We start from the raw sequence: 26,284 nt of genomic DNA, 5'->3' as shown, positions 1-26,284 counted from the left end.
GGAGGAGTGCTTGTCCTGCATTTTGGAGGAACAAATTTATGAATAGAACGAAAGTGTAAATAAACCAGAATGTTAAAGTAACATCATGACATGCCACGGTTCATATATGTTGTATAGCCTGTTTGTCCTGCATTTTGGAGGAACAAATTCATGAATAGAACTTAAGTTCTATTACTGCATACTTATATAAGTTTGAACATGTTATCTTAGGTATATATATAGTAAATTAGAAAATGCATACATAATTTTCCATTTATGTATTTGTTAGGCCCTAAATCCCTGATAGCTTCCTTTGCAGTATAGCACAATTCAAATAGGTAGTACAATCGTAATGCACAGTTTAGCAAAGTATAGCACAAGTAGATCACAAGCAGCTATTTAAATATGAATTCCATGAAAAAATTAGTTCAATACATAAGTGATGCAAGTAGCAAAGACCAACCTCGAGATTGGGCATCATGTGGAGTATTGTGAACTGCTGGTCAGGCAAACAAGAACACAAATGTTTCCTGCAGAAAAATCCTATTTCAATTTACCCTAAAACTTATGGAAGAACACCATAACCCGAACAAATCCATCTTGCTTGTTTCCTGAAAATAAGAATAGGCATTGGTCGATGGATTTTAATATCAGGCATATATGCACAGCATTTCACCACAAAGTAAACAACTCTGCAAGACTTCCCTAGCCAATTAAAAACTGAGCATGGGGTTGGACCTCGGCGTATCCTGCAGAGCTCCTTCATTTCTAGGCCTTCCTTCTTTGCCCATGTGGAAGGCTGCAGCACATGGGAACGTTTTGTTAGTGCCACAACACATGATCCTAATCCATGATTGAATCTGAATTAAGACACGATACATATATATTTACTGAAAATCACTAATCAAATTAGAACATAGAAAACTATACAGATAAATTTGTATAGAAAACTAATCAAACCAGCTTCACAGGATTGCAAAGGATGTGCCGAAATTTAAAGTCATGCTTTCTAAGATAATTTTGTAATTAGCAAAATGACCTTGTGCTTGACCCAAAACTCAGCCATGTGGTCTGTTCAAGTGAGAAACCAAGAGGTAGATCCAGCAAACAGTAGAGTCGCCATTAGGAGTGGCAAGAGCACAACCTGCTACAAGCAGCACAACTGGTACATCACTTGCCTGATAACCACCCTTGCCAATGTTGTATGGATCCACCCTTGCCGAAAAAAAGTCTGTGGCACATTCATTTCAAAGCGGCTGATATAATATCAAATGTATCAAAGAATTACTTAAACTATGACAATTCACAGAGCTGCAACCAGCATAACGCATGAGTCAAAGAAATGAGATAAGCCATGAATCAAAGAACTCAGCACAAACTGCAAGCTTTTTTAAATAATATGTATGAAAACAATTATAAATAATGCATAGCACTGCAGCTTACATCTGACTCTGAGCTAGCCTTGACATCAACTGTCAACTTCTTGTTCTTAATCTGGGTTTGAAGCTCGCTAAATATGGAATCATTTTTTCTTGTTCCTGCAGCTGTGATTGCCTGTATGCAAAATCAATATCACCACCACAAAGAAAAAAATTATAAGTGCTATATGAAGATGCGCTGATCCAACACTGTATTCTAGTGCTACATACTACATTAATCTACTTGGTAAGCAGTCCCTAACTCACAAGCATTTACTAAAGTTTTGTTTCATTCATCTACCTGGGCACCGTTCAAGAGCAAGAATCTCTACTAATAAATACTATCGACGGAGGCCCACTATCAGCAGGAAACAAGAAATCCTATGCTTGATGAATAACCAAGATCCTTCATTGGTTGTCTGATCAGGAGGAGAGGAATCAAAATTCACAGGAAGATAATCTCACCTCGCCCCAACTCAAGTTGCAGGGCGCGCAGCTGGAGACGATGCCGTCGTGAGGGCAGGCCACAGAAGTCGCCGAGGGCGTCGCGAGTGCGCCACAGATGGATGCAGGGGGCAGGGCACCACAGGAGTTCCTAGGGTTTCCGCCACCCGCCGCGATTCGTATCCGAGAGGAGGGTCCGGGACCTTGGGCCGGCGACGCGTCGAGGAAGGGGGGGGTGACGGCGGTCGGGGAAGGAGAAGGAGAAGGGGGCCAGTAGGAATTTGAGAAGGGGAAGGGCCTGCGGCGGCAAGCGGCGAGGAGGAGCGCCGAGCTCGGCGCGCCCCTCCACGCGTTCCGCGCGGCGCTAGCGGCCGAGTGCGAGGCTGCTTCAGCCTCCGTGCTGCCCGGCACGGGCGAGAGGCGCCCGCCGCGGGTATGCTGGAGCGCGCGGTGGCGGCTGGCGCGGCGAGGGCGGCTGCGGTGAGTGGCGCGAGCAAGCGACTCGGGCGGGCGAGGAGGGAGGGGGAGATGGCGGCGTAGGAGATCTGGGCGTTGGCCCTAGCGCCCGCTGCGCGGGATGCCGATGGTCTCGGTGAAAAAAAAAAGAGAAGAGAGGGGAGGGGAAAAAGGGAAAAAGAGAGGCTTGCTGGGTTCGAACCGCGGGCGCTGCGGCGTCGCGCGCGGGAGGGAGGCGGGGAGCGGGGGGACGCGTTGAAGCCGGCGCGGATCCTTAAAACACAGATCGTTGGATGGCGTTGAAGCTTTCCAGGCTGAGATCTGGACCATCAATTTTCATAGAGGCAATTTTTTTAGGGACAAATTCGTGGGTGCACAAAGACGCAGCTCCTCAGTGGGGCAGATTTTCTAAGTGGCATTAGCAAAAGAAACTTCGTGCTTTAGGGGATGGATATGTACAGAGATTATTTCATTTTTCATTCCTAATAAATGCATGCCATGCAAGTTAAAAGATTATTTTATTTTTAACATTTCACACGTCTCATGTGACAGCTGATAGACTCTCCTTTTGTCTGGAACCAGCAACAACTAGTGTAGGCACGACTTCAGCTTTTCGAGATCATCGCTGTCAAATTTGTGAGCGCATTCTCTTCCCCTCCTCCTGTTGTGCTGATGCACTAGATTTTAGGAAATGCTTTTTGGTTAATCCTCATGTATGCTCAGGCATGTTTTGAGATTGTATTTTTTTGTTGCTATCAGTTGGATGTATGCTATCATTTGGATGGATGAAAAATTGGCTATCATTTTTTTGCTATCAGTTGGCATATGCTATCAACATATCATTTTTTTTCAAAGTTACTGAAACTTATTGTAGAGTAGCACTTGTTGACTGATGAAAAATCGTGCACTTCTTCCTCTTTGCCTGAGTGCACCTTAGCTAGCTTTTTCTCTCTTTTTTGCCATTTAACTTTTGATCTTGGTGGATTGTTTTGACTGCATCCCGACGTCATCTTCATCAATGTGGGCGATTCTGGGCTTTTCGATTCAGTTGCTCTTCCTTTGTTTGGGGTTTAATCTGGGGTGGGTGGGTTGTATATTCATGTTGCTATTAATTTGGGTTTCAGGAATGGAGCTTCAGTTCGGCTCCTGAATGTGAAATGATTGTCTCGTTCTTTTTCACATCATAATAAGCATTTCAATACTTTTCAGCAGTTCCCTATACATAATTATATCAATTACTAGAAAACATTTTATGAAGCATTTCAGTACTTTCCAATAGGCAAATACATAAAAAACTAGAAGTATTTTCAGAACTAGGCAATAATATTGGTAGGAACTGGGCAATGATATTATTCTTCATAGGCAATAATATGGATTACAATATGTATTGTTTCTGCAGAAGGTTACATGCTGCTTTTTGCATGCTCAGTTGCAGAAGCTGATGAATCATCATGTGGCAATTGTTGTAGCATAAAGGACTGCAGTGTGGATTGTTGATGCATATGTACAGAGCAGCTGCATCAGCAAAAATTGTTGTGCTTGTGCCACAGCTGCAACATCATTAGATGCTAAATCAACTAGCAAATTATTCATTCTAGTGTTATGTCTATCAATGTCTAAAATTTGATGTTCACCAGGCCCATCTTGTGATTTGTACATGTTCGCTATGCATTATATTCTTTTCTTAAAAGCATTGGTCATGGCGTGGTCACGAAGGGAAGCAAATGTGGATGTAGTGCAAATGCACAAATATCATATTATAGTATGCATACTAGAATTAATTGTTTCCAAGATCCGAATTAGTTATGATCATTGCTGTCGTGGTGCTGCAAACCACAGCCGGGTGGCGGAAGGCACCCGCCCTAGCCCAGAGGGTGTGTACTCGGGGTTAGCTAGTCCTAGTTAAATCTCTCTCAAGAACACGATGAACACAACAAGATTTAGAGTGGTTCGGGCCGCCGGAGCGTAATACCCTACGTCCACTGTGTGTTGTATTGCCTCCCCACGAGAGTGTGAGAGCTGCGAGAGCTTGTGTGTCCGGAGAGTTTGTTCGAGAGATCTCTCCCTGCTAGAAGGAGGGCGTGCTCTCCCTTTTATATGTCCAAGGGGAGCACGTACACTGAGCGGGGCCCCGACATGTGGACCCGGCGATGTATTATAAACTACACTTTGGCCTTCAATGCCTCAGATCCGGAGATCTTGTCGTCGGCTTCCGTGCGTAGCTTCTGACCAGGGATGGTCTTGAGCTGTCCTGTCAGAGTAGAGTCTAGCCTCTGCAGCCGCGCGTCGAGATCATGATGAAGCGCCGAACAACTGACTCAGTCCACTGTAGCAACGTGCACTGTTACTCTTAGTCAGTAGCTGGTCATCATGACTCGTCGCTCATGCGCGCGGCGCTGAGTCTTTAATGCTTGCCTTGGTAACTGACGAGCCGCCTCGGTAACGGGCGATCCACAATGTGGACTGACAAAAGCTGCCCCGTGCCCAGCGGCAGCAGAGCACGCCTCAACCACTCGCACTTAATGCGGGTGGGTGAGGGAGCTTCCAGCGGAAGGCTTGCGCCCGCGTCTGCGTGGCCCGCGTCTGCGTGACACGTGGCGGCTCCGGACCCCTCCCGGGCAGCTAGCTGAGCCGAAAGCTCACGGGGGTCCGAATAGGCACGTGGAGGTCCCGGACCCATCTGCGGGAGTCCGGATGGCACGTGGAGGTCCCGGACCCACGTGCGGGGGTCCGGGTCCGCGGCAATAGGAACTGAGTATTTCCACCTCTGGGACACGTGGTGACACCGGACCCGTCCCCGAGTGGGAAGCGGGTCCGGGACCGTTGGTCCGGTGAGATGGAGTCGGACCCCAGGGGTCCGGCTGCTCAGCTCCTTAGGGCGTAGTTACGGATAACTACGCGAGTCTTGGCACAGTAGGAGTGGGTACCCTAGTTGCAGGGTACTGACAGAGGCCCCCGGGCCCGCCTCGGGAGAGGCAACGAACCCGCAGGTGGGGCCACTACTGTGAGCAACTTGGCTGCTTCTGGCGCCCAGTGGTGCGCGCCGCAAGGGTCTTGTCCTGCGTCGTCCATCCTTTGGGTCACCTGCTACGTCATCACGTTTGGACCTGCACATGACTCACGGTAGATGCTTAGTAGCGTGCCCACGGGTCCCAAATCCTGTTGGTTGTAATCCTTTGAGATAGACAGCTAGGTTCAGTGAACGGAGCTCAAGGGGCCGGCCTTTAGGTTAAGAGAAAGTCCGGACCTCCAGGTTCCTAGTCCTAGGTACTACGGCACTCATTCACAGGAGGTGGTGCGTGCAGGCTTAGGGTACGGAACCAGGCTAAGCGGCTACACGGCTCCGGACCTCCCCGGAGAATGAGTGCGCTTCCCTGAACCTACAGGTTCCAGGGGTCCGAACCCCTCTATTACATGAGGGGTCTCGAGCTAAGTCACTAACTAGCCAACTCAATTCGGACCACAATCACCGCACAAGAGTAAGAAGCCACGTGGGGGTTAGCGCAAACAGAATGCGTAGATTGAAATTGGAATGTAACATCCTTAGAGGCGAACTGAGAATAAACTTTTCCTTTATAACTAGATGTACATGAGATGTGCGATGTAAGCCAGAACACGGGTTTATGAGGCCGGAGCTGTCCGGACCTCCGGGCCCCCAGTCTTAGGTACTACGGTACTCGCCCTAGGGAGGTAGAGCATGCAGGCTTAGGGTACGGAACCAGGCTAAGCGGCTACACGGCTCCGGACCTCCCCGGAGGGTGAATACGCTTCCCTGAACCTGGTTCGCAGAGGTCCGGACCCCTCCACGGGGGAGGCTCACCGGACTGGACCACACGGAAGTACTACCTAGTTACAAAGGAAAAGACTTTATTCCCTGCTGGGCCTCTAAGGGTAGAACTTACAGAGATGTAGAGTCGGGGGTGCGACCGGAATCGGCTTTCCGCCGGAGCGGGATTGGTGCGACCGGAGTCGGCTTTCCGCCGGAGCGGGCTTGGTGCGACCGGAGTCGGCTTTCCGCCGGAGCGGGCTTGGTGCGACCGGAGTCGGCTTTCCGCCGGAGCGGGCTTCCTCACATGAGTGAGGTATGCTGCGAGCTAGGATTTGTCTCTCCGCCGCTCGCAGCTTGTGAGGGGGCCCTTGATGGGCGCCCTGACTCTTGCCGGCGAGCAGCGCTTGGAGCAGGAAGGCGAGAGGCGTGTGGCGCGGATGATGCCACACCCACTGTCATCTCCACGTCGTCCACACGAACCATGGAGACGAGGAAGAGATGAACTGCGACCAGCTAAATACCCCTACCTGGCGCGCCAAATGTCGTGGTGCTGCAAACCACAGCCGGGTGGCGGAAGGCACCCGCCCTAACCCAGAGGGTGTGTACTCGGGGGTTAGCTAGTCCTAGTTAAATCTCTCTCAAGAACACGATGAACACAGCAAGATTTAGAGTGGTTCGGGCCGCCGGAGCGTAATACCCTACGTCCACTGTGTGTTGTATTGCCTCCCCACGAGAGTGTGAGAGCTGCGAGAGCTTGTGTGTCCGGAGAGCTTGTTTGAGAGATCTCTCCCTGCTAGAAGGAGGGCGTGCTCTCCCTTTTATATGTCCAAGGGGAGCACGTACACTGAGCGGGGCCCCGACATGTGGACCCGGCGATGTATTATAAACTACACTTTGGCCTTCAATGCCTCAGATCCGGAGATCTTGTCGTCGGCTTCCGTGCGTAGCTTTTGACCAGGGATGGTCTTGAGCTGTCCTGTCAGAGTAGAGTCTAGCCTCTGCAGCCGCGCGTCGAGATCATGATGAAGCGCCGAACTACTGACTCAGTCCACTGTAGCAACGTGCACTGTTACTCCTAGTTAGTAGCTGGTCATCATGACTCGTCGCTCATGCGCGCGGCGCTGAGTCTTTAATGCTTACCTTGGTAACTGACGAGCCGCCTCGGTAACTGGCGATCCACAATGTGGACTGACAAAAACTGCCCCATGCCCAGCGGCAGCAGAGCACGCCTCAACCACTCGCACTTAATGCGGGTGGGTGAGGGAGCTTCCAGCGGAAGGCTTGCGCCCGCGTCTGCGTGGCCCGCGTCTGCGTGACACGTGGCGGCTCCGGACCCCTCCCGGGCAGCTAGCTGAGCCGAGAGCTCACGGGGGTCCGGATAGGCACGTGAGGTCCCGGACCCATCTGCGGGAGTCCGGATGGCACGTGGAGGTCCCGGACCCACGTGCGGGGGTCCGGGTCCGCGGCAATAGGAACTGAGTATTTCCACCTCTGGGACACGTGGTGACACCGGACCCGTCCCCGAGTGGGAAGCGGGTCCGGGACCGTTGGTCCGGTGAGATGGAGTCGGACCCCAGGGGTCCGGCTGCTCAGCTCCTTAGGGCGTAGTTACGGATAACTACGCGAGTCTTGGCACAGTAGGAGTGGGTACCCCAGTTGCAGGGTACCGACAATTGCATTTGCGGTTCATATGGTTGTGTCCAGAGAATACAAATATTTGAAATTGCTCATTTTTAGTTTAGCATTTGTGTTCTCATCTAGCATTTATTATGTTCAGATTACCTGCCACCACTTATTTCTACTGATTCAATTCTTGCTTCATTCTGATTATAGGGGAGGCCTGAAGACATGTTTCCTATAGTTTAGATGACAGTCCCTTCATTGTTCAAAATGCATTATTTTTTGCCTGCAAGTTTCCTCATGGAATCACCAACGTAACATGCTCTTTACCTTGGTGTTTGGTGGCCTAAAAGTTCATTAGATGACAATCGGTACATCTCCCAGACTTGATTCTATGTGTCTTGATCGTGAACCTAGTTGTTGTGATCTCATGAACTTATTTTGTTGTAACTTCGTTGATTGTGGTGTACTTTCTTGGAATAATAATGACATGTCATTTGTTCTATGATGAAATGGGTCTGCATGAACGTCCAACATGTAATGGACATATGTAACATCCAGGTTTCAGACACGTTGTGGTCCGAGACTGACATGCTGGAGAACTAGAAATGGACATGTGGTCCCCAATAAGATTCGGGACACGTGTATAAATTGTAACGGGCACGTGGCTCAACATGAAAATGACACGTGGCAAAGCCTAAGAAGGGCATGCTGCCAGTAAAAAAATGACATGTGTGAGAACGAGGATGCGACATGTGGTCGAGCGAGAGTGGCATGCGGGCTAGCTTGAAGATGCCATGTGTCAAAACCATGAGGAGACATGTGGCCAAATCAGAAAGGGACATGTGGACAAAACAACAAGCCCCGTGTAACAAGCGAGTCGTCACGTGGTTGAATAAGAAAGTGACATGTGGATAAGCTGCAAGATGCCACGTCTCTCAACCCGAAGGCACCACTTGGCCGAACAGGAAAATGGTGCATGGACATGTGGCGAAACATCTAGGAGGGGACATGTGGCGGAACAAGAACGTGCCACGAGGACATGGAGGAAGGCACCATGTGTTCGAACCTAGATGCGACACGTGGCCCAATAGCGAACATGACATGTGGACAAGTAAAAAAAATGACACATGTCAGAATCAGGATGACACGTGAAACATGAAAGTGAAACGTGGGCAAGCCGGAACACGACACGTGGTCGCCTGGTGGCTCCTGAATTTCGGCACGTGGCTTTTCCCTAGCTCGCCACGTGTCCGTCTACTAGCGAAACATGCTTCCGGCACGGAGCCTAATGGTGTTAACGGCGTGCCATGCGACTTGCCAACGCGGACGGAGATACGTGGATTCGGATGTCCGGTGATATTTTTACTACGCATTACAGGAGCAAAAACGGTTCGGTGATGAAAGTGGCTTCGTCATAAGAAAAAATAGTTCCGTGACGTTAATGTTAGAGGGCAATACGTCGCGGCACACCTAACTTGACGCGGCTACTCTGAAGAATCAGAATTTGTCATTAAATCGTCATTAAATGTTTTCTACGACATATTTGGCTTGTACGGTGACGACGACTGTTTGTCATTGAAGCAACTATTTCCTCTAGTGTTAGACCTAAATTTTAGTTCGTGGATAAAATAAAGATGAATTATGCTCTAAAAACAAATGAAGGTAGTAGTCTCGTACATATGTAAGATCCAGCAAATTATTGTGAGTAGGAATCAAAATTTTTTTGCATGCTATTTAATTACTAGCTCCAAAAGAATGCGATATTGACCATTGCAAAACAAATCATAAAATTTAATTCCTCCGATAGCAATATATAGAAGCAATGAACTGACCCAAATTCCCTCTCTACTTTTTTGGGCGAGATATAAAGTTGTGATCGTTTAGTAGGTATTACAGAGCGCATATTTATTCGTATTAATTGTATTACATTAAGCGAATATTTATTCGTATTAATTGTATTTCATTAATTCGTACGATATTTTCCTGGAGTTCATGCACTCCCTTCAAGTATATATTGCATCCACCTAGTACATTTTTCTAACCATTACAATACATCACATAATACTCAAAAGTAACCTATTTCATTCATCAGCAACACATCTATGGCGAAAGCTACAAAGCTGTTCCTCAGCAGTGTGATCCTTCTTCTCTATACTGGCCTCTTCATCCAAGGTTTGTATTATCATCTCAATAGAAGGAAATAAATATTCATAGTCAAGAGGAGGAAAACTATTTTACCATGTTGTAAAAAAAATCAAGTTTTCATATATACGTCATGGGAAAATGTTCATTATAATACATGCATGTCAACGAGTAAAGTAAAAGTGATATGTGTTTTCCTTAAAATTATTTCACAAGCATATGCACGAATTTGAATTACCATGGTGTAAGCATGTAGAGTTACACACACAGAGATGTATCAACTGTCAATTACCACCTGATTTCATACAAAAAATTTACATATAAAGTATTTGCGACAAACAGGTGCAAGTGAGTATGGTGATGTCATGGAACACATCCCTGTCCGGTCCATGAAGACACTCGATCCACGGGTTTCTTTGGCTAGCACTAGGAAAATTTGTGGACCATGCAATTGTTGCCCGGGGAATTCTAACTGCTATTCTGCAAAATGTTGTTATTTGAGTACATGTAACGGGGGTGGACCAACTGGGGGTTGCATAACAAGGATCCTAGCTTGCAACTGTAATAATTGCGTGTAACCTATGCTTTCATTTTTACCATGATATATGGATGCCAATAAATAGAAAATATTGAGGTGATCCTCTACATGTCACCGCTGCTGTTCTTGTCGAACCTAGAGAGACCTTCTGCAATATATTGGTAAGAACACTTTAATGTTTTATCGAGCACATACAAAAATAGATTTTCCAATTATCCAACATGTAGATGATAGGATTGCTAATAACTTTGGCAGATAAAGGGAATTGACGTGCCTAAAGGGATTATTGCAAATATATAGAACATGAATAGATCTATTAAGGCTATGACTGTTGGAGCATCTCCACATATGCCTAAACAAATTTCAAAAATTAAAATTTGGAACTCAATCAATAAACATTTTCTTCAACAGTGACCCAATCACGGTGCTAAAATTCACGAACGGTGCCTAGTCGGATTGGTTTGGAGGCCTCAGTAGCACTTTCTAGGTCTTGAGTTCATCTTCCGGTGCGAGGGAATTTCTGTCTGAGGTTTAAAAAAATTATCTCACCTACCTACACATTAAAGCACATAGAAATATGTCTCTACTCACCCCTGTCCATTCTCACACAGCTTACTATATGGGTTGCAGCACCCGTGTAAAGGTAGGGCAGAGGTACATTTTCGGTCTTCTTTTTACTCGCTTGCCCCAGTAGGATCAAGTTTTTTACGGTGCCAAAATTCTAGGCCAATTTTCCGCCGAAGGGGTGCGCTCCCGATCAGTACGGTACTGTGGAGATGCGGTGCAATAGGTCCTGGCAGCGATGCTAGCACCCACCCGTAGCTGCATCTCGCGGTCGTCGCAGTGTCCGATGCTAGCACTCGTTTTTTTTTGGAGAAACCATAGCTTTCATTCATTAAACAGGAGGGTTACAATCACTCTACAAAGAGGATAAAAGAAAGCTAGGAGGGTGATCCTACCATAAAAGACTAGGCCTAGACTGAGACGCCTGCTTAGCACAGAGATGGGCAGCATTGTTGGCCGATCTCGTTACATGAGCAAAACAAAAGGAAGTAAGCGGCTGCACCATCTCCTCTATGTCCTGTAGAATGACAGCAATCTCCGATAGTTGTTGTCGACGCGAATTCCACAGAGAAACAAGCTGCAGCGAGTCCGTCTCCATGATCAAATCTCTGATCTCGCCCATGTTAAGAGCCAAGCGTAGGCCATCGCGACACGCTTCAGCTTCTATGACCAAGGCTGAGGATGTAGAAGGCAACCATCTAGCTGAAGCGGCGAGGAAAGAACCATCAAAAGTTCTCAACACAGCGCCCATTGATCCTTTCATTTCTGCTGCTTGAAAACCACCATCACAGTTGAGCTTCACTACACCTTCTGGTGGGGGTTGCCAGCTATCTGCCCTGGTGGTTGGCCCCCTTCGAGTATTTTGCTGCATTATTAATAGGTGATAACACGCATCCATTGCCCAGGCAATCGCTAATGCAGGATTAATTGGTTTCTTTCCATGATGGTAATCATTGCGTGTGTTCCCTTTCCACAGCGACCACATGCCACATAGAAGAACTATTCTGTCATCCTCTCAGATGCTAGCACCCGGTCCGGACACACGGTCTAACATTTATCTATACTTCCGACTCTGTTCCATTCCACCGGCGCGGTTCCCTGTCCCTAGCGGCGATTCGGTTCACCGGCGGTGCGGCACGCACGGCGCCTTGCTGCAGGATGGGCAGCAGATGCCTCCGCGGCTCGTGGCTCGCCCTATGATCGTCCTGTAGGATAAGGGATGGCAGGCGGCTGTCACCCAGAGCCCACGCTCGTCGGCGGGTACTCATCCGTTCGCCGGATTGAGCCCCCCCCTGCTCGACTACTTGACGACAACGGCCCTCGCGAGTCGTGGCCCCCTCTTCGAATCGAGACCCGGTACCCTCGAATCTCTGATTCCCCTCCGCCGCCCTGCCCAAAGACGGCCTCGGGTCGGGATGGGGTTGGACGAGGGGGCTGCGGGCCGCCCGTTCCACAAGCGCCGCCGATCTCGGGTTGGACAAGGTGCTCAACTTCGGTGTCTTCGGCGGCGGGGGTGAAGGGGAGGAGGCTGGTGGGGGCGACGGCCAGCCGGCGACGGCGTAGTACAAGTCCAAGGCCGAGCGGAGGCGCCGTGGCAGCCTAACAGCCACATCCTCGCGGTCAGGGCCGTCGTGCCCAACATCACCAAGGTACCATATTAGGCTCATCGTGGCGATGCTTCTCCTTTCACTCATCCGCATGCACATATTCAGCCAATGGACATTAACTTCGATTTCTTCTTCTTTTCGAACAACGACATCCACTGAAGATGAACTTACTTTTCTGAATTTGGAATAATAATGATGCAAAATTTCATTTATTCTGCTACACTTGGAGTTCAGGTGCCCTGACCCTTTTCCCTTTTGTTCCGATGAGCAAGGAGTCCACCCTGTCGGATGCGATCGACCGCATAAAGAAGCTCCAGAACCAGGTCCTTGAACTCCTTGGACATGAGTTTTTCTGTCATGTGCTTAGATTCTTGAGGTTATCCTGGTCTGGGCCCTAGGCTTGTAGGCTGTTGGTCACTTGGTCCTGTGTGCGGCAATTCTGTGTAGCAAAGCTTTAGTTCCTTTGACCTTTTACTAGTGGATATGAGCTTCTGTGACACTATGTGGTTATTAGTAATGGCCGTTAAAACATTCACAGGTCAATTCTGTGAGTGACCCTTGCTTTTGTTTACTCCTTTTTCATTTGGATCTTGATGATGACCTGAGCAATGTGTCACTGTGTTTAATCTTTTAAGGAAGCCAATCTGTTATAAGCTCTTTTTATATGCTTTTGTGAGAGTTCATGTAGTCACGTGATATGTCAAAGTTGGTTCTGCTTCATGCATTAGAAATAATTTCAGATTTCTCACAGTAAATGTTTTTGCAAATAATAGGCTTATCCAATGACCTTTTGTCTTGGTTTTTCTTCTTCTTCTGTGGCAGATTATGTGATGAAGCAACAAGTGCTCTTGATAGGACTACTGAAGCCTCAATTTTGAATTCTCTGAAATCTTTATCTGTTGGCCGAGCATCAACTTTTATTGCTCATCAACTCACAACTGCAATGCAGTGTGATCAGGTATGCTTTTGCAACTTCTCAAGATTCAAGAAACCTCAGTACTCTTTGAACTCATCTATTTTCCAGACTATATATAACTACAAAGCTTCCCAGTACACTCTAGAGTGGCAACTGCTTGTTGATTTCATCTTTTCTCTGATATTTTGATGAGTCCTGTTTCAAGTTTGAACTTAAAGATAATTGTTTCGGAGAATGGGAATTTAATAGAACAAGGACCCCATGATGCTCTTCTGTCAAAGGTTGGGCGATATGCGGAATTGTGTTTTCATTAGGACAGCAGTGATGCCATTGACCCTGCTGTAGTTAACCTAGAGGTTTGATTGACAGTGTATACTTTTCCTTTCTGCAAGGGAAACAGTCTCGTACCTGAGAGGGGAGCAGGTTTCAACTTATCTGCGCCTTGTAAATGGAGTAGGATTTTAGATATGTGGGGACGTAATTCTTTTTCCCCTTCGAGATTATATAGACAATCCCGGCTGTTTTTTTCATGGCAATGTAACATTTCTTTAGCACAAGGAATAAGACTAGTAAATATTTATTTGTCTTGGCCCAATTATCATTTTGGTACAGATGCTATTACTGTGTAAATGTATTACCATTTTGCTTGCCATGCGGTCAATTTCAGCCAATAATTGGCTGGGCGTTGTTATCAGCATGTTCTGGCATCGTTCATGTTTTCAGTTCCTCAAGCATGGCTTCCACACGCCTATACAAGTAGACATTGTTACAGTTTTCTCTTTTTTTCTCAAGCATGGCTTCCACACGCCTATACAAGTAGAAATTGTTACAGTTTTCTCCTTTTTTAGAGAGAGAACTGTTGCAGTTTTTCTCGCTAACATATCGTGCTTTCTTTGGATTTCCAAAAGTGTGCAGGTTCATTCCGCTTGCAGCCTTGCACCAGCAAAAGCTGCAAAGTCAGCACTGCAGCAGAACGTGTTGCAATACTACACAGATGGCAACTCTATATGATGGTCTAGGGCCTCTTAATTTGAGTTAAACCAGACCATAACCTGCAGCAACACCTTAGCGCACAGCTGTTTGTGTGCTGTTGCCACGTGGCCCAATATTTCTTTTTTTCGCGAACGTGCCTGAGAATGTATTTCATTAAGAGGAATTACAAACTTTAATAGATAGGGGCTATTAAGATGGAAACAGAGCATCACCAAGCAAGTGGTGAGCGACCCGAACAACAACGGGAGGGCGCTCGAAGAGCCAACGGTGGGCGGATGATGACGGCGAGGAGCCCGCCGATGACCACTCCACAACCTATCTGGGCATGTACAACAGTCCAGACAGCTACTGTCTGTTTGACACATAAACAGCTTGTACAATGGGTTGTCTATTTAGCTGTCTGCAAAGTATTTAATTCACTCTTTGACACATGAATCATGGTGATCCAATACAGAATTTGATCTTTGTAGCTATTGTGTTGCATATATGAGAGAATACACAATATATCAAATAATTCATATGACTCTTATATTAATCATGTATATAATATATGTTTATATGTATATGAATACATGACATGATATAATAATAAAGTCATTGCCCGTCTTGGACATGTTGCTCTAGTTTCCCCTTCACACGGCATACATGTAGCCACTACACATGAATGGTTCACACGGCATCCACTATATGGCATTAGTTCACACAACATCAGTTCAAACCGAGCTCAGCCTGACAGTTCCGTTCAAAACCGAACTGGCTAATCCAGAATGTTGCTTCAGGATTGTCGGTGCCCTGACCCGGCGGTCCGGACCCAACCAGTAATGATGCTGCGTGTTTCTCGTCCCAGATGTTGATGCAAGATGCAATACAGTAACGCACGGGTTTATCCTGGTTCCGGCCGTGGCACCGTACGTCCAGCAAAGGGGTGTGCGAGAGCACTATACTATCTTGCACCGGGGGTGCCTGTAGTAGGGGTACAAGCGAGGTGAGAGAGGGAGGAAAGCTCACAAGTCTCTACTAGAGGAAGAGTTGATTGAGGCGAGTGCCAATATCGGGGTTCAAAGGAGCGTATGTGCTCTACTAGTAGTGTGAGACATTCTTTTTCGCGTCCTTTTTTCTACTGAGTGGGCCGACCCCCCCTTTTATAGACACAAGGAGGGACGGTGTACATGCACAGGGGATCATGGAAGTCATCGTCTTCTCCCCGAATCGCGGGGGTGCAGTGATCGAGTACTGTGAGAAGTACACTGTGGGTATGGCGCCGGTCGTGGCAGTTGTCCTGAGCATCGTCCTTGACTCCATCTCACTGGACCAACGGTCCCGGACCCGCTTCCCGCTCGGGTACGGGTCCGGTGTCACCACGTGTCCCAGAGGTGGAAAATGCTCAGCACCTGTGACCGCGGACCTGGACCCCCGCAGGTGGGTCCGGGACCTCCACGTGCTATCCGGACTCCCGCGGATGGGCCCGGGACCTCCACATGCCTATCCGGACTCCCGCGGATGGGCCCGGGACCTCCACATGGCTATCCGGACCCCCCGTGAGCTCTCGGCTCAGCTAGATGCTCGGGAGGGGTCCGGAGGCGCTGCGTGTCACGCAGACGCGGGCGCGGGCGATGTGGTCGTTACTGTGGGAGGTACCGTCCTCCAGGCGTGGCGTGGCGGCGTCCCAAGGGTCCTACAAGCCGGGGTCTTGTCCCGGTCAAGGCCGGAGCCGCTTCCGAGGGTCGTGCCCATGCCGTTCGAGGGCTCCGCGGAAGGGAAAGTACGAAGGAGGTATGGGGAGTTGGCAGTATAGTAGCTGGAGCAGTGCCGAGCACGTCTTGTACTGCGTCGCAGGATCCCACAGTGTCGTCACATCGTCCGGAATGGCGGAGCAGTGACCGGAGTTGGCGGACAAGACTCCGGTCACCGCCACTGTGGGGAATGGCAGCCTGACGCCATCTGACCCGGGCGTTGTGGAGGAGTGGTTGACATTGATGCCTCCGTACGGCGGGCGGGTGAGCGGAAGGGCCGTTTGTCCCTTCCGCCGAAGGGTGGCCTCGAGCGAGGCGGAGACGATCCGCTCTCTCGAGAGCAGGCTCGCTGCCCTCGAGCGAGGCGGAGACGTGGGGCGCGGTCGAGGGCTCCGGCGGAGAGCCCTCGAGCAAGGCGGTGATCACCCCACGAGTCCGAGGGGGGTACGGATGGGCCGTACTGCGTACGTGAGCCGCGTGCTGGGCTTCTTTGAGTCCTTTCCTTTCTTCCAGATTGGAAGGAGGCTGCAGGCCTTTGTGGGCCCGGTTGCCCAGCATGCGTTTGCATTTTTAGGGCGATTTTAGTCCCCTGATTAGGGTGCCCCTAATCATGGTACCGACAAGGATGTTCCTACTCCCTAAGTCCCGTAAATTGAGCCATAGTGATAAAAATTGAGACCAACTGCCTAGATTTTACACCAAAAAATCATTGTCACATCGAGCTGCTGTCGAAGAAGCCGCCGGCATCGTCGAAGAACCAGCTCCTGTCGGTGAAGGAAATCGGAGGATTAGCTGCACCATGTCCACTTCACTCGCTCCGTTCTGCTCCGGCACATAGGCTGACTATATAACTAGTTTTCTCGTCATGTTTCACAAGGGCTGACTTTATAACTTGAATCTCCCACAAAAAAGAGCAAAAAGGTGAAGCCTTTTTCTATTTCAACTCCCTGGAAACAAATCAGAGTAAGATGAACAGCAGCACTAATAATTTGAAAAGATCAGAGTAGTCATTGCAGAATAAGTTGTTGTGTACAAAAAATGCATAGTTCATTTAAAAAAAACAAGTACAAACACATGTGAACTAAAAAGAAGGCCAAAACTACAACAACAATCTTCAGAAACAAGGAGAGACATGAAAACTACAGCATGACAGTGATTCAGTACTTAAACATAGTATAACAGATCTGAGCTCATGATATAGTCATTCAAGTCTAAAATAATTAGTAAGCTCAACCGCAACCATCCATCCAATGCAACTAGCCTAGCGATAATTGCATAACAAATTCTTTCATTATCTAGGAAAAGCTATTTTGAAAATTGGGACTCGATCGAACAAAATGAACATACATTACTGCATAAAATTTAAATATTTGCATATTCTTTGCTAATTCAGTTACCATTGCACATGGCCATACCATGTTCGCCACAGGTTCAGACATCCAGTCTTTCAAAGCATTATGGCAGTTGTCAGGTTTAGTAATTCTCAATCACAGTGCCATATAATTCAGACTAGCATCACAAGTTCAAACTTCAGAGCAGCGGTACAAGGAAAACAATCACCATACATAACAGTTTTCATGTTTAGTCTTTGAAAGACTAAGAGCAATAGAGCATTATAGGTTCGTATGTTCATGTCACGTTAGTCTGTCACACCAAAGCATTATGGTTCAGAGTTTAAATTACAAGTTCAGACAGACTTTCATAGCATCACTACACGGCAACAGCAGTCTACCAGGAAAAAAGTTTGGTCAAGCATATAAGTGAAGCATCATACCTAGCTTTTTGGCATTTGGTCGAACAGGTTGCTGGCGTCGCGGATGGACTCCTTGCCGCTGGAGCTTGGGACTGCAATGTCTGCCAAAGTTGGACTCCTTGTCGGGAACTCAAGCAATTTGGCTGACCTGTACACGGTCGTGCTCGCAGCGAGTCCCTCTTGGATGTATGCTCGTCCTGGAGGAGGTGCAGAGGAGGGCACTATGCGTTGTAGTGTCTGCTCCCTCGTGCTCTGCCGCCGCACGCCTCAATCCCCACTGCTCCGGCACCGCAGCACCGCCGCCGGTCTTCCCAGCCGGCGCTGCCGCTTCCTTTCGCCGCGCCGAGCGTCCTCTCCGTGTCGCCGCCGCAGCGGCTCTCCGCTCTCGAGCCGCCGCCAATTTCTCATCCTCCCATGCTAGGGTTTGCGCTGCGCCACATGTTAGGGTGGGAAATGATTCAGGATCTAGAAGGAAGGGGGCAGGGGCATACAGGGAGAAGGAAGCGCGCTCGATTTTGCCGCGAAAATGGATTCGGCGCGCGCGCCCCTGCCCGCGCACGGGATCCTGGTGGTCGTCGACGACTCGCCTCCGCTGCTACAACGCGTGCTCGGTGCCGTCGACCATCGGAGCACGAGCCCCCGCTGTCGACGAAGGAGGCGACGGCTCTGCTCTCTCTCCACATTCAATCGGCTGACGAACTGCGTATTTTGCTGCGTTCGATGTAAGACGACGGCATCGGCTCACCGTTGTACATGCCCTCTGGATGTCGCTTGTCGCCCACCGAAGCCACCCCGCCGCGCGCCCAGCTTGTTATGGACACGGGCCTTGGCCGTGCCGACGCTGGGCGGCATGGTTCGAGGCGAAGACGGAGGAAGCGCAGCCGGCCGCGCCCGCAGCTTGTGCACGGCTTGCCGGCTCGGCCAGTGGAAGGGCGCGTTCCTGCTCGTCAACACCTTGGTCGCCGCGAGCGGGTCTTCGCCCCTAATGCCGTTGCGACGGAGCGGCGCAACCAACGCCGAGGGCCACACCGCACGCCGGTGCACCTGTAGAAAATGGTGGAACAGACACCTGATTCTCAGGTGCTGGGTTACGTGTTAATATAAAGCTAGGAACAGCCCCTAGCGTGGCTTGTACAAGAAGAAGGTATAAAGACTTGACTTGTAAGTCAAGAACAACAACAAAATAGAAACATATCTATCCGAACTACCTGAATACATGCGTGGTGTATCTTAACACCCTCCCTCAATCACAACTGCTCCTGAAGATTGAGATTGTTCCTGAATAAGTTCAATTGTCGAACAGCTAGTGCTTTAGTGAAACCATCAGTCACCTGATCAGCAGTGCTAATGAATCGAACATCCAGCTGTTTCAAATTAACTTGTTCTCTGACAAAATGATAATCAATTTCAATGTGCTTTGTCCGAGCATGGAACACATGATTCTCAGATAAATATTTGGCACCAATATTATCACACCAAAGACATGCTGCTTTAGGATGTGGAATTCCTAATTCATCATGCAACTTGTGGACCCACATTACCTCAGCTGTAGCATTAGCCATGGCCTTATACTCAGCCTCAGTGCTTGATCGAGACACTGTGGCTTGTTTCCGTGCGCTCCAGGACATGAGATTACTACCAAGGAAGATCACAAAGCCTCCTGTGGAACGACGACCATCAAGACATCCTGCCCAATCAGCATCAGAAAATGCACTGACCAACATAGACTTTGATCGACCAATCTTCAAGCCTAGATGGATTGTTCTTTTTACATATCTGATAATTCTTTTGACTGCAGCCCAATGCACAGTCGTCGGTGAGTGAAGGAATTGGCAAACCTTATTAACAGAGAAAGAGATATCAGATAGTGTTAATGTGAGGTACTGGAGTGCGCCCACAACACTTCTGTATCTGGTAGAGTCATCCGGACCGAGTGAATCCCCCTCACGAACCGATAGTTTCTCTGTCGTGGATAGAGGTGAGGAAATAGGTTTACACAATTCCATCCCAACCTTCTCAAGAATACTAGTAGCATCGCGTTCCTGAGTAAGCAATAGTTCACCATTCGAGCGCTTGACCTCAATGCCAAGAAAATAATGAAGATCCCCCAAATCTTTAATGGCAAACTCTTGTTCCAACTCGCGAAGAAGAGCAACTGCAATATCATTAGAAGAACTGGCAACAATGATGTCATCCACATAAACCAATATAAAGACTGTGTGTTGCCCTTTGCGAAAGTAAAACAGGGATGTGTCTGCCTTAGAAGGTAGAAACCCCATGGACTACAGCTTAGTGCTCAGCCGAGAGTACCAGGCACGGGGAGCTTGTTTCAATCCATAAAGAGACTTATCAAGTTTGCAGACATGATAAGGAAACTGTCTATATCTTGATACCTTGGAGGCTGACGCATATACACCCCTTCTTCAAGAAAACCATGTAAGAAGGAATTCTGTACATCCAGTTGCCGAAGAGACCACCCCTGAGAAACAGCAATAAAAAGCACAAGGCGAATAGTAGCCGCCTTAACAACTGGACTAAATGTATCCTCATAATCAATGCCGTAGTGCTGCTTGAAATCTTTAGCAACAAGTCGTGCCTTATAACGGTCGATGGAACCATCAGCCTTCTTTTTGACTTTATACACCCACTTGCAATCTATGACATTCCGCCCTTTCTGAGGTGGAACAAGGTGCCAAGTCTTATTTTTAAGAAGTACATCAAACTCAACATCCATAGCAAGTTTCCAATGCTTGTTAGCCAAAGCAGCTTGAAGGTTAGATGGTTCATCATCAACAGTAGCCAGATGAGCATAGCGAATGGTTCCATCAGTATAAGTCTTAGGCTTGCGAATACCTCGTGAAAGACGTGTAGCAGGTCGCTGAGGCACAGGGGATGAACCAGAATCCGGCGCCGCAGAGGATCCAGGGCGATCAGATGAACTCAGCGCCTGATCCGAGGAGGATCGCTGCAGCACATCCGCTTGCTGGGCCGGCGCAGGCTGAGACGGCCCACCAGACTGTGGAGCCGGGCCAGATGGCGCACAAGGAGTAGACACAGGTGGATCGGGCGCAGAGGCAGGCGACACGATGGGCGTCGGGCCGCCAGGTGTCGCTCCCTAGTTGGCCGCCACGGATGCTGCGATGTCGGGCGCGACAGCAGCAGGATCAGGGGGCGATCCCGGAGTCGATTCGCGCGGAGGAGCTGCAGGCGAACCAACTCCGTATCCAGTGCCGTTGTTGTTTCCTGATAAAAGGAAATAGCGGTGATCCATATCCATATGTGTACCAAACAAAGGATCTACCGGCCCTGCTTGATCTCCGATGACCCCTATAGACTCAAAGCCATTGTTAGACTCAGGAAATAAGATCAAATCAGAATCACAGTTGTTGCACCCTGGATTAACAAGATTTTCAGGGAGAAGGAGGATTTCCGAGCATAGGCGAGCACCGGCTTTAGGATGCATAGATGCAAACGGAAAGATTGTTTCATCAAAAACCACATCCCGAGAAATGTACACGTGGCCTTCCTTTACATCTAGACACTTAAACCACCCTTATGCGGGTTGCTATAACCAAGAAACACACACTGTGTTGAACGAAACTGAAGTTTCCGAGAATTATATGGGCGTAGATTAGGCTAGCACGCACACCCAAACGTACGGAGCATAGTGTAGTCAGGTGTTTGATTATGGAGGTGCTCAAGAGGAGTGTCATTGTTGATGACTTTGGATGGAAGTCTGTTAATAAGATATGTGGCCGTAATGAATGCCTCATCCCAAAACTTGAGAGGCATGGAACTGTGAGCAAGGAGTGAAAGACCAACTTCAACAATGTGACGATGCTTGCGTTCAGCGGAGCCATTCTGTTGATGCGCATATGGACAAGACACATGATGTGAGATGCCAATGCGCTGGAAAAAAGAATTTAGTTTTTGGTATTCCCCTCCCCAATCAGTTTGCATGGCCACAATTTTTCGATCAAACATACATTCAACAAGGTTTTGGAAGTCATGGAATTGCTGAAAGACTTCGGATTTATGGCGCAACAAGTAAATCCGAAGTGGAAGCTGGTCCCCATACATCCGAAAAGACTAGTTCTAGAGGAGCACTAGAGACACTAGTGGATTTCGGATATGGAAGCTGGTGACTCTTGCCTTTTTGACAAGCATCACAAACGGAGTCGTTATTTAGTTCAGGAACAAAAGGAACTTTATTCTTGTTCGGCACTTGGCGAACAAAGACCGCAGAGGGATGACCTAGGCGAGAGTGCCACCGGGAGGCCGGCAACTTGGTGACACCATGCGCTTGTTTATTGTAGAACGGCTTCAAGGGATAGAGGCCCACTTCGCACCTCCCTCTAAGTAGAACCTTCTTCGTTGTGTGGTCCTTGATAAGAAAATAAGATGGATGAAACTCAAAGAAGGCATCATTATCGCGGGCAAGCTTGTGAACAGAGACAAGATTTTTGCTTGCTTGAGGAACATAAAGAACATTATTAAGAACAAGATTCTTGCTAGGGGTGCGAACAAGACTGCGACCAATTTGATCTATCTCCATACCTGAGCCGTTGGCGGTGTGGACTTGATCGCCACCATGGTACTTGTCCCTCACGGACAGCTTCTCCAGATCGCCCGTGATGTGATCAGTCGAACCGGAATCAGAATACCAGTTTGTGTCGATGCCATACGAAGAAGTGGTCGCAGCAGACGCAGACTTGGCGTTAGATGGCCCCTGGTATGAAGCATCAAAGCGCTTGTAGCAGCGCAGAACCGTGTGGCCCTCCTTGCCACACAGTTGACAGACAGGGCGCTCAGATGAATCTGAGCCACGCCCTCCGGATCCACGACCGCAGCCACGACCACTACGGCCACGGCCACGGTTGTTGCCAGTGCCACGGCCACCACGAGAAGCAAGATTTGCAGATGATCCTGAGCCATGACCGAAGAGAAGAGCACAGCGTTGTTCAAAGGATGAAAGCTGTGTAAACAACTCACCAAGAGTGATTGGCTCAGTACGGTCTGCAACAGCCGACACCACAGGATTGTACTCGATGTCGAGGCCCGATAGGATGTACGACGCGACTTCTTCATCATCAAGTCGCTTCCCAGCAGATGCCATGTCATCTGCCAGGGACTTCATCTTGGTGAAGTATTCCGCGATGGAGGAGGAGCCCTTGTGCGCATTGGCTAAAGCCATGCGGGTGTTGATGACCCGAGCACGAGATTGGGATGCAAACATCCCCTCGATGGACTCCCAGACGGCGGCGGCAGTTGGGAGCGCCGCCACTTGCGCGAGAATGTCGCGTGACAGCTAGGAGAGCAGATAGTTGAGAATCTGCTGGTCCTTCGCGACCCAGACGTCGTAGTCGGGGTTGGGGATCTTGTCGTCGGGCTTCTCAGGAGTCTTGGCAATGGTCTTGGGAGGAACGGTCGTCGCCGAGCTGAGGAAGTGCGTGACTTGGGCGCCCTTGAGCGCAGAGAGGACCTGAGCCTTCCACAGTGTGTGATTGTTGCGGGTGAGTTTCTCGGTCACGGGATAACCGAGAGAGGGAACAAAAGCAAGCACAGAGGAGGAAGAACTCGCCATGGATCAGGTCGAAAAAAGAACCGAGCTCTGATTACCATGTAGAAAATGGTGGAACGAGACACCTTCTAAGGTGCTCGGTTACGTGTTAATATAAAGCTAGGAACAGCCCCTAGCGTGGCTTGTACAAGAAGAAGGTACAAAGACTTGACTTGTAAGTCAAGAACAACAACAAAATAGAAACCTATCTATTCGAACTACCTAAATACATGCGTGGTGTATCTTAACAGCACCAACACCACGGCCCTAGGGTGATGGAGCACCCGGCTCCGCACCGCCGTCCCCACTGCTTCTCATCTCCTAATGCTGACGGGTGGCGTGAGGTCCTACCCCGGCGGACGGATGACTACAGTGCCGATGCCGGGCGCCACCCCGCCCACCAGCCGCCTCCGCGTTGAGCTCTTCCGGCGGAGCTGAGCGGCTGATGCCTGAACTATCTCTCTTACAAACACCACCGTGCAGATTGCAGGCTACCAACAAGGTGTCTCCGCTGCCTCGGGCTCCGGCATATTGCTCGCAACTGCAAATGGCCGCGTTCACCACGAACCAGCAACTCGGTTGCCCGTGGCCACGACGGCCCATCGTCGGCTATCGCTGCACATGCTGGTGGCGGGCGACGACGACGTCGTTCGAGACACCTGAGGCGGACTAGGGACAGCAACTCGGGTGCCCCAATCGGCTCGTCTGGTGATGCGGCAGCTCAGGCCGCTCACGGTGACCAGGTCTTGGGGCCATGGCTGCTCGCGACCATTCTGTTGTGGCCTCGTGACACACCCACCAGTCGCTACACCACGGATGACCTGATGCTAGAGGAGTTCGCTGCTTCATTCTTGTGCCTGGGTGCTGCTCTGGCAGCCGCTCGGCTCGAGGATGAGCCACCGGCGGAGGTGTCCTACACCATCGGCCTTCCTGTAAGGCAGCAGATGCCGCCCCAGCACACGCCGATTTGGTGCTGCAGACGCCACCACCGCGCCCCACTTTGTGGATTGCGGACTCGCCTCCGGGGGTCATCTCTGCAGGAGCACACACGTGTCGGTGCTGCATCGGGGCATGATGGGGACTGCCCGCCGGTGGACGTTGTTCCTCCCGGTACACCGTTGGTGGATGCCCACCTGATCATGGACCACGATGCTGCCTCCGCCAACCGCCTCGAGCCCTTCATCAACAAAGTGACGAGTAAGATTGCCTCCCTGCTGATCCGTGAACCGCCCAAGCAAGCGCCTGCAAAGGTCGTACTACTGCGGCGAAGCAAGCGCCAGGCGGCTCAAAGCCTCTCTCGGGTGCCTGTTTCTAAGCAAGGTGAGATCCTAGTCATGCGGCGTCTGGGTTTGGTCACCGTGGGGGCAACGCCAAATGCCTCAGCAGTGAAGGCCTATGAGGATCTCTACAAGCCCGATGCTTCCAACGTCAAGGCGCTAGTAGCAATCTTCAACAACGACGTCGGGATTGAGTCGTGCCGGCAGCGGCGGAAGCGCAAGCTAGCTTCCTAGGCTGATTCGCTGCCTTCTCTGATTGTTTATCACTTGTGTAATATCGAACTCTAGTTTCTCTCGCTAGGATTGTCCAGCCCACGGCGGTAATCCTGTAGACCATATCCTAGAGCGCTCGTTTGAAGCGCGTTGTCTGTAACAAACCTTTCTACCTTAACACAAAGATGCACAAGTCTTTTGTGCATTTGATAAAAAAATAATTGATTTCTTAAGAACATTTTTTGCGAATTGTTGGATGGAGAGTTTGTTTTTTCTCTTCCAAAAAGTTTTTAGCGAGGTTCCGTAACTAGCTTGAACTGGCATAGTAGACAATAGACATATGGCATGGCAAAAATAGAATAGAATAAATAATATCCTTTTATTCTTATTAATGCGTCCAAATTCCTCAAATGTCCATGAGACCATGAGTAGTATGTGTACAGATATACGTGTATAGCTATAGCTGGACAGAGGGATTGCAGATAGATAGATATGTACTCCAGTATACAGCTAGGATAGAGATAGATATCCTAGAGATATATTTTTAATTTATTAAATTTTATGAATGAAAATTCGACATACAGGTTGCTTGTACGTTGTATGTATACGTAGAATAAAAAATAATTAAAAATTAAGCCAGCCAGCCCGGCAAACCCGGTGACACGTTTAATTTCCAGTGGGCGCGCTGCATGACAAACGTGGGCACATGCTGGGCCCGCACGTCAGCCGCGCTCTCTCCGTTCCACTGGCTGGCAAAAGGAAACGTGGGAGAGCGCAGTGCCCAGAGCAGAGCAGCCGACGAGGAGCCTCCATCTTTCCGTTTCCTGACCCCCGCCTCGCCGCCGCCGCAAAACTCGCCCTCCTGTCCTCTCCCCGTCGCGCTCAGATCCACCAGAGACCTCGTCGTCCAGACACGCCGGGCAGCTCTCTCTCCCGCCGCCGCTGCCGCCCATTTCCGTCGTCGTTCTGCGCCGCGTGCGCGCGCGTCGTGGGAGGCGGCTCCGGGTTTGTTTCGCGGAGTGTTTAGCTAGCTCGCGCGGGCCGGCCGGCTCCGTTCGCCGCTCCGGAGGGGATGAGCAGCTGGAAGATGCTCGGGGGCGAACCGCCGGAGGTCGCCGACGAGTGTTGCTACGTGTGCAAGGACGGCGGCGACGACCTCCGCCCCTGCGACTTCAGGTGAGCCCTCGCGAGGATTGTCTCGACTGCCGTCGTCGTGTGTCGCGCGCTGATGAATTGAACATGCATGTTTATTCCGTGATCGTCCGCGCTGCATGCAGCTCTGATCTGTCATGCAGCATG

The 26,284-nt window shown here is 49.4% G+C and overlaps 1 protein-coding gene, 2 long non-coding RNA genes and 1 other non-coding gene across 8 annotated transcripts; 1 reads left to right on the top strand and 3 right to left on the bottom strand.

Annotated features, from left to right (window-relative positions):
• Nucleotides 1-318: 318 nt before the first annotated feature.
• LOC120667078 lies at nt 319-7,916 on the bottom strand. The gene is made up of 5 exons (XM_039947098.1): nt 7,849-7,916; nt 1,863-2,316; nt 1,423-1,533; nt 718-778; nt 319-590 (listed from the first exon to the last, which is right to left on the bottom strand). Exons 1-5 carry the CDS (start codon nt 7,914-7,916, stop codon nt 538-540), a joined length of 747 nt encoding a protein of 248 aa, XP_039803032.1. The 3' UTR covers nt 319-537.
• Nucleotides 7,917-11,945: 4,029 nt separating this feature from the next.
• Nucleotides 11,946-14,064, top strand: LOC120666627. 3 transcript variants are annotated; one of them, XR_005671812.1, is made up of 3 exons: nt 11,946-12,582; nt 12,775-12,863; nt 13,363-14,064. It is a non-coding gene; the product is annotated as an uncharacterized LOC120666627 (long non-coding RNA). The 3 variants fall into 3 exon arrangements; XR_005671811.1 differs by having other exon boundaries at nt 11,951-12,582; nt 12,813-12,863; XR_005671810.1 differs by lacking the exon at nt 11,946-12,582 and having other exon boundaries at nt 12,589-12,863.
• A 2,744-nt stretch (nt 14,065-16,808) lies between these two features.
• Nucleotides 16,809-19,013, bottom strand: LOC120666626. Of its 3 annotated transcripts, none has more exons than XR_005671807.1 (3): nt 18,681-19,013; nt 17,957-18,601; nt 16,809-17,129 (listed from the first exon to the last, which is right to left on the bottom strand). It is a non-coding gene; the product is annotated as an uncharacterized LOC120666626 (long non-coding RNA). The 3 variants fall into 3 exon arrangements; XR_005671808.1 differs by having other exon boundaries at nt 17,957-18,364; nt 18,427-19,005; XR_005671806.1 differs by having other exon boundaries at nt 17,957-18,995.
• Nucleotides 19,014-22,894: 3,881 nt separating this feature from the next.
• LOC120668257 lies at nt 22,895-23,033 on the bottom strand. Its single transcript, XR_005672353.1, has one exon. It is a non-coding gene; the product is annotated as a small nucleolar RNA Z247 (small nucleolar RNA).
• Between the last annotated feature and the right edge of the window lie 3,251 nt (nt 23,034-26,284).

The sequence above is a fragment of the Panicum virgatum genome, chromosome 3N, assembly GCF_016808335.1.
Source record: "Panicum virgatum strain AP13 chromosome 3N, P.virgatum_v5, whole genome shotgun sequence".
In the NCBI taxonomy this organism is placed as follows: Eukaryota; Viridiplantae; Streptophyta; class Magnoliopsida; order Poales; family Poaceae; genus Panicum; species Panicum virgatum.
The sequence above is the reverse complement of the archived record's forward strand: the minus strand, read 5'-3'. Positions and strand labels throughout refer to the sequence as shown.

Excerpts from the sequence above, each read along its gene's own strand:
- LOC120667078 (XM_039947098.1), bottom strand. The coding sequence starts at position 7,916 with ATGTCTTCAGGCCTCCCCTATAATCAGAATGAAGCAAGAATTGAATCA. Across the intron at positions 2,317-7,848 it reads GTAGAAATAAGTGGTGGCAG|CCGCCCTCGCCGCGCCAGCC; the intron begins GTAATCTGAACA and ends CACTCACCGCAG. Across the intron at positions 591-717 it reads GCTCTGCAGGATACGCCGAG|GAAACAAGCAAGATGGATTT; the intron begins GTCCAACCCCAT and ends TCTTATTTTCAG.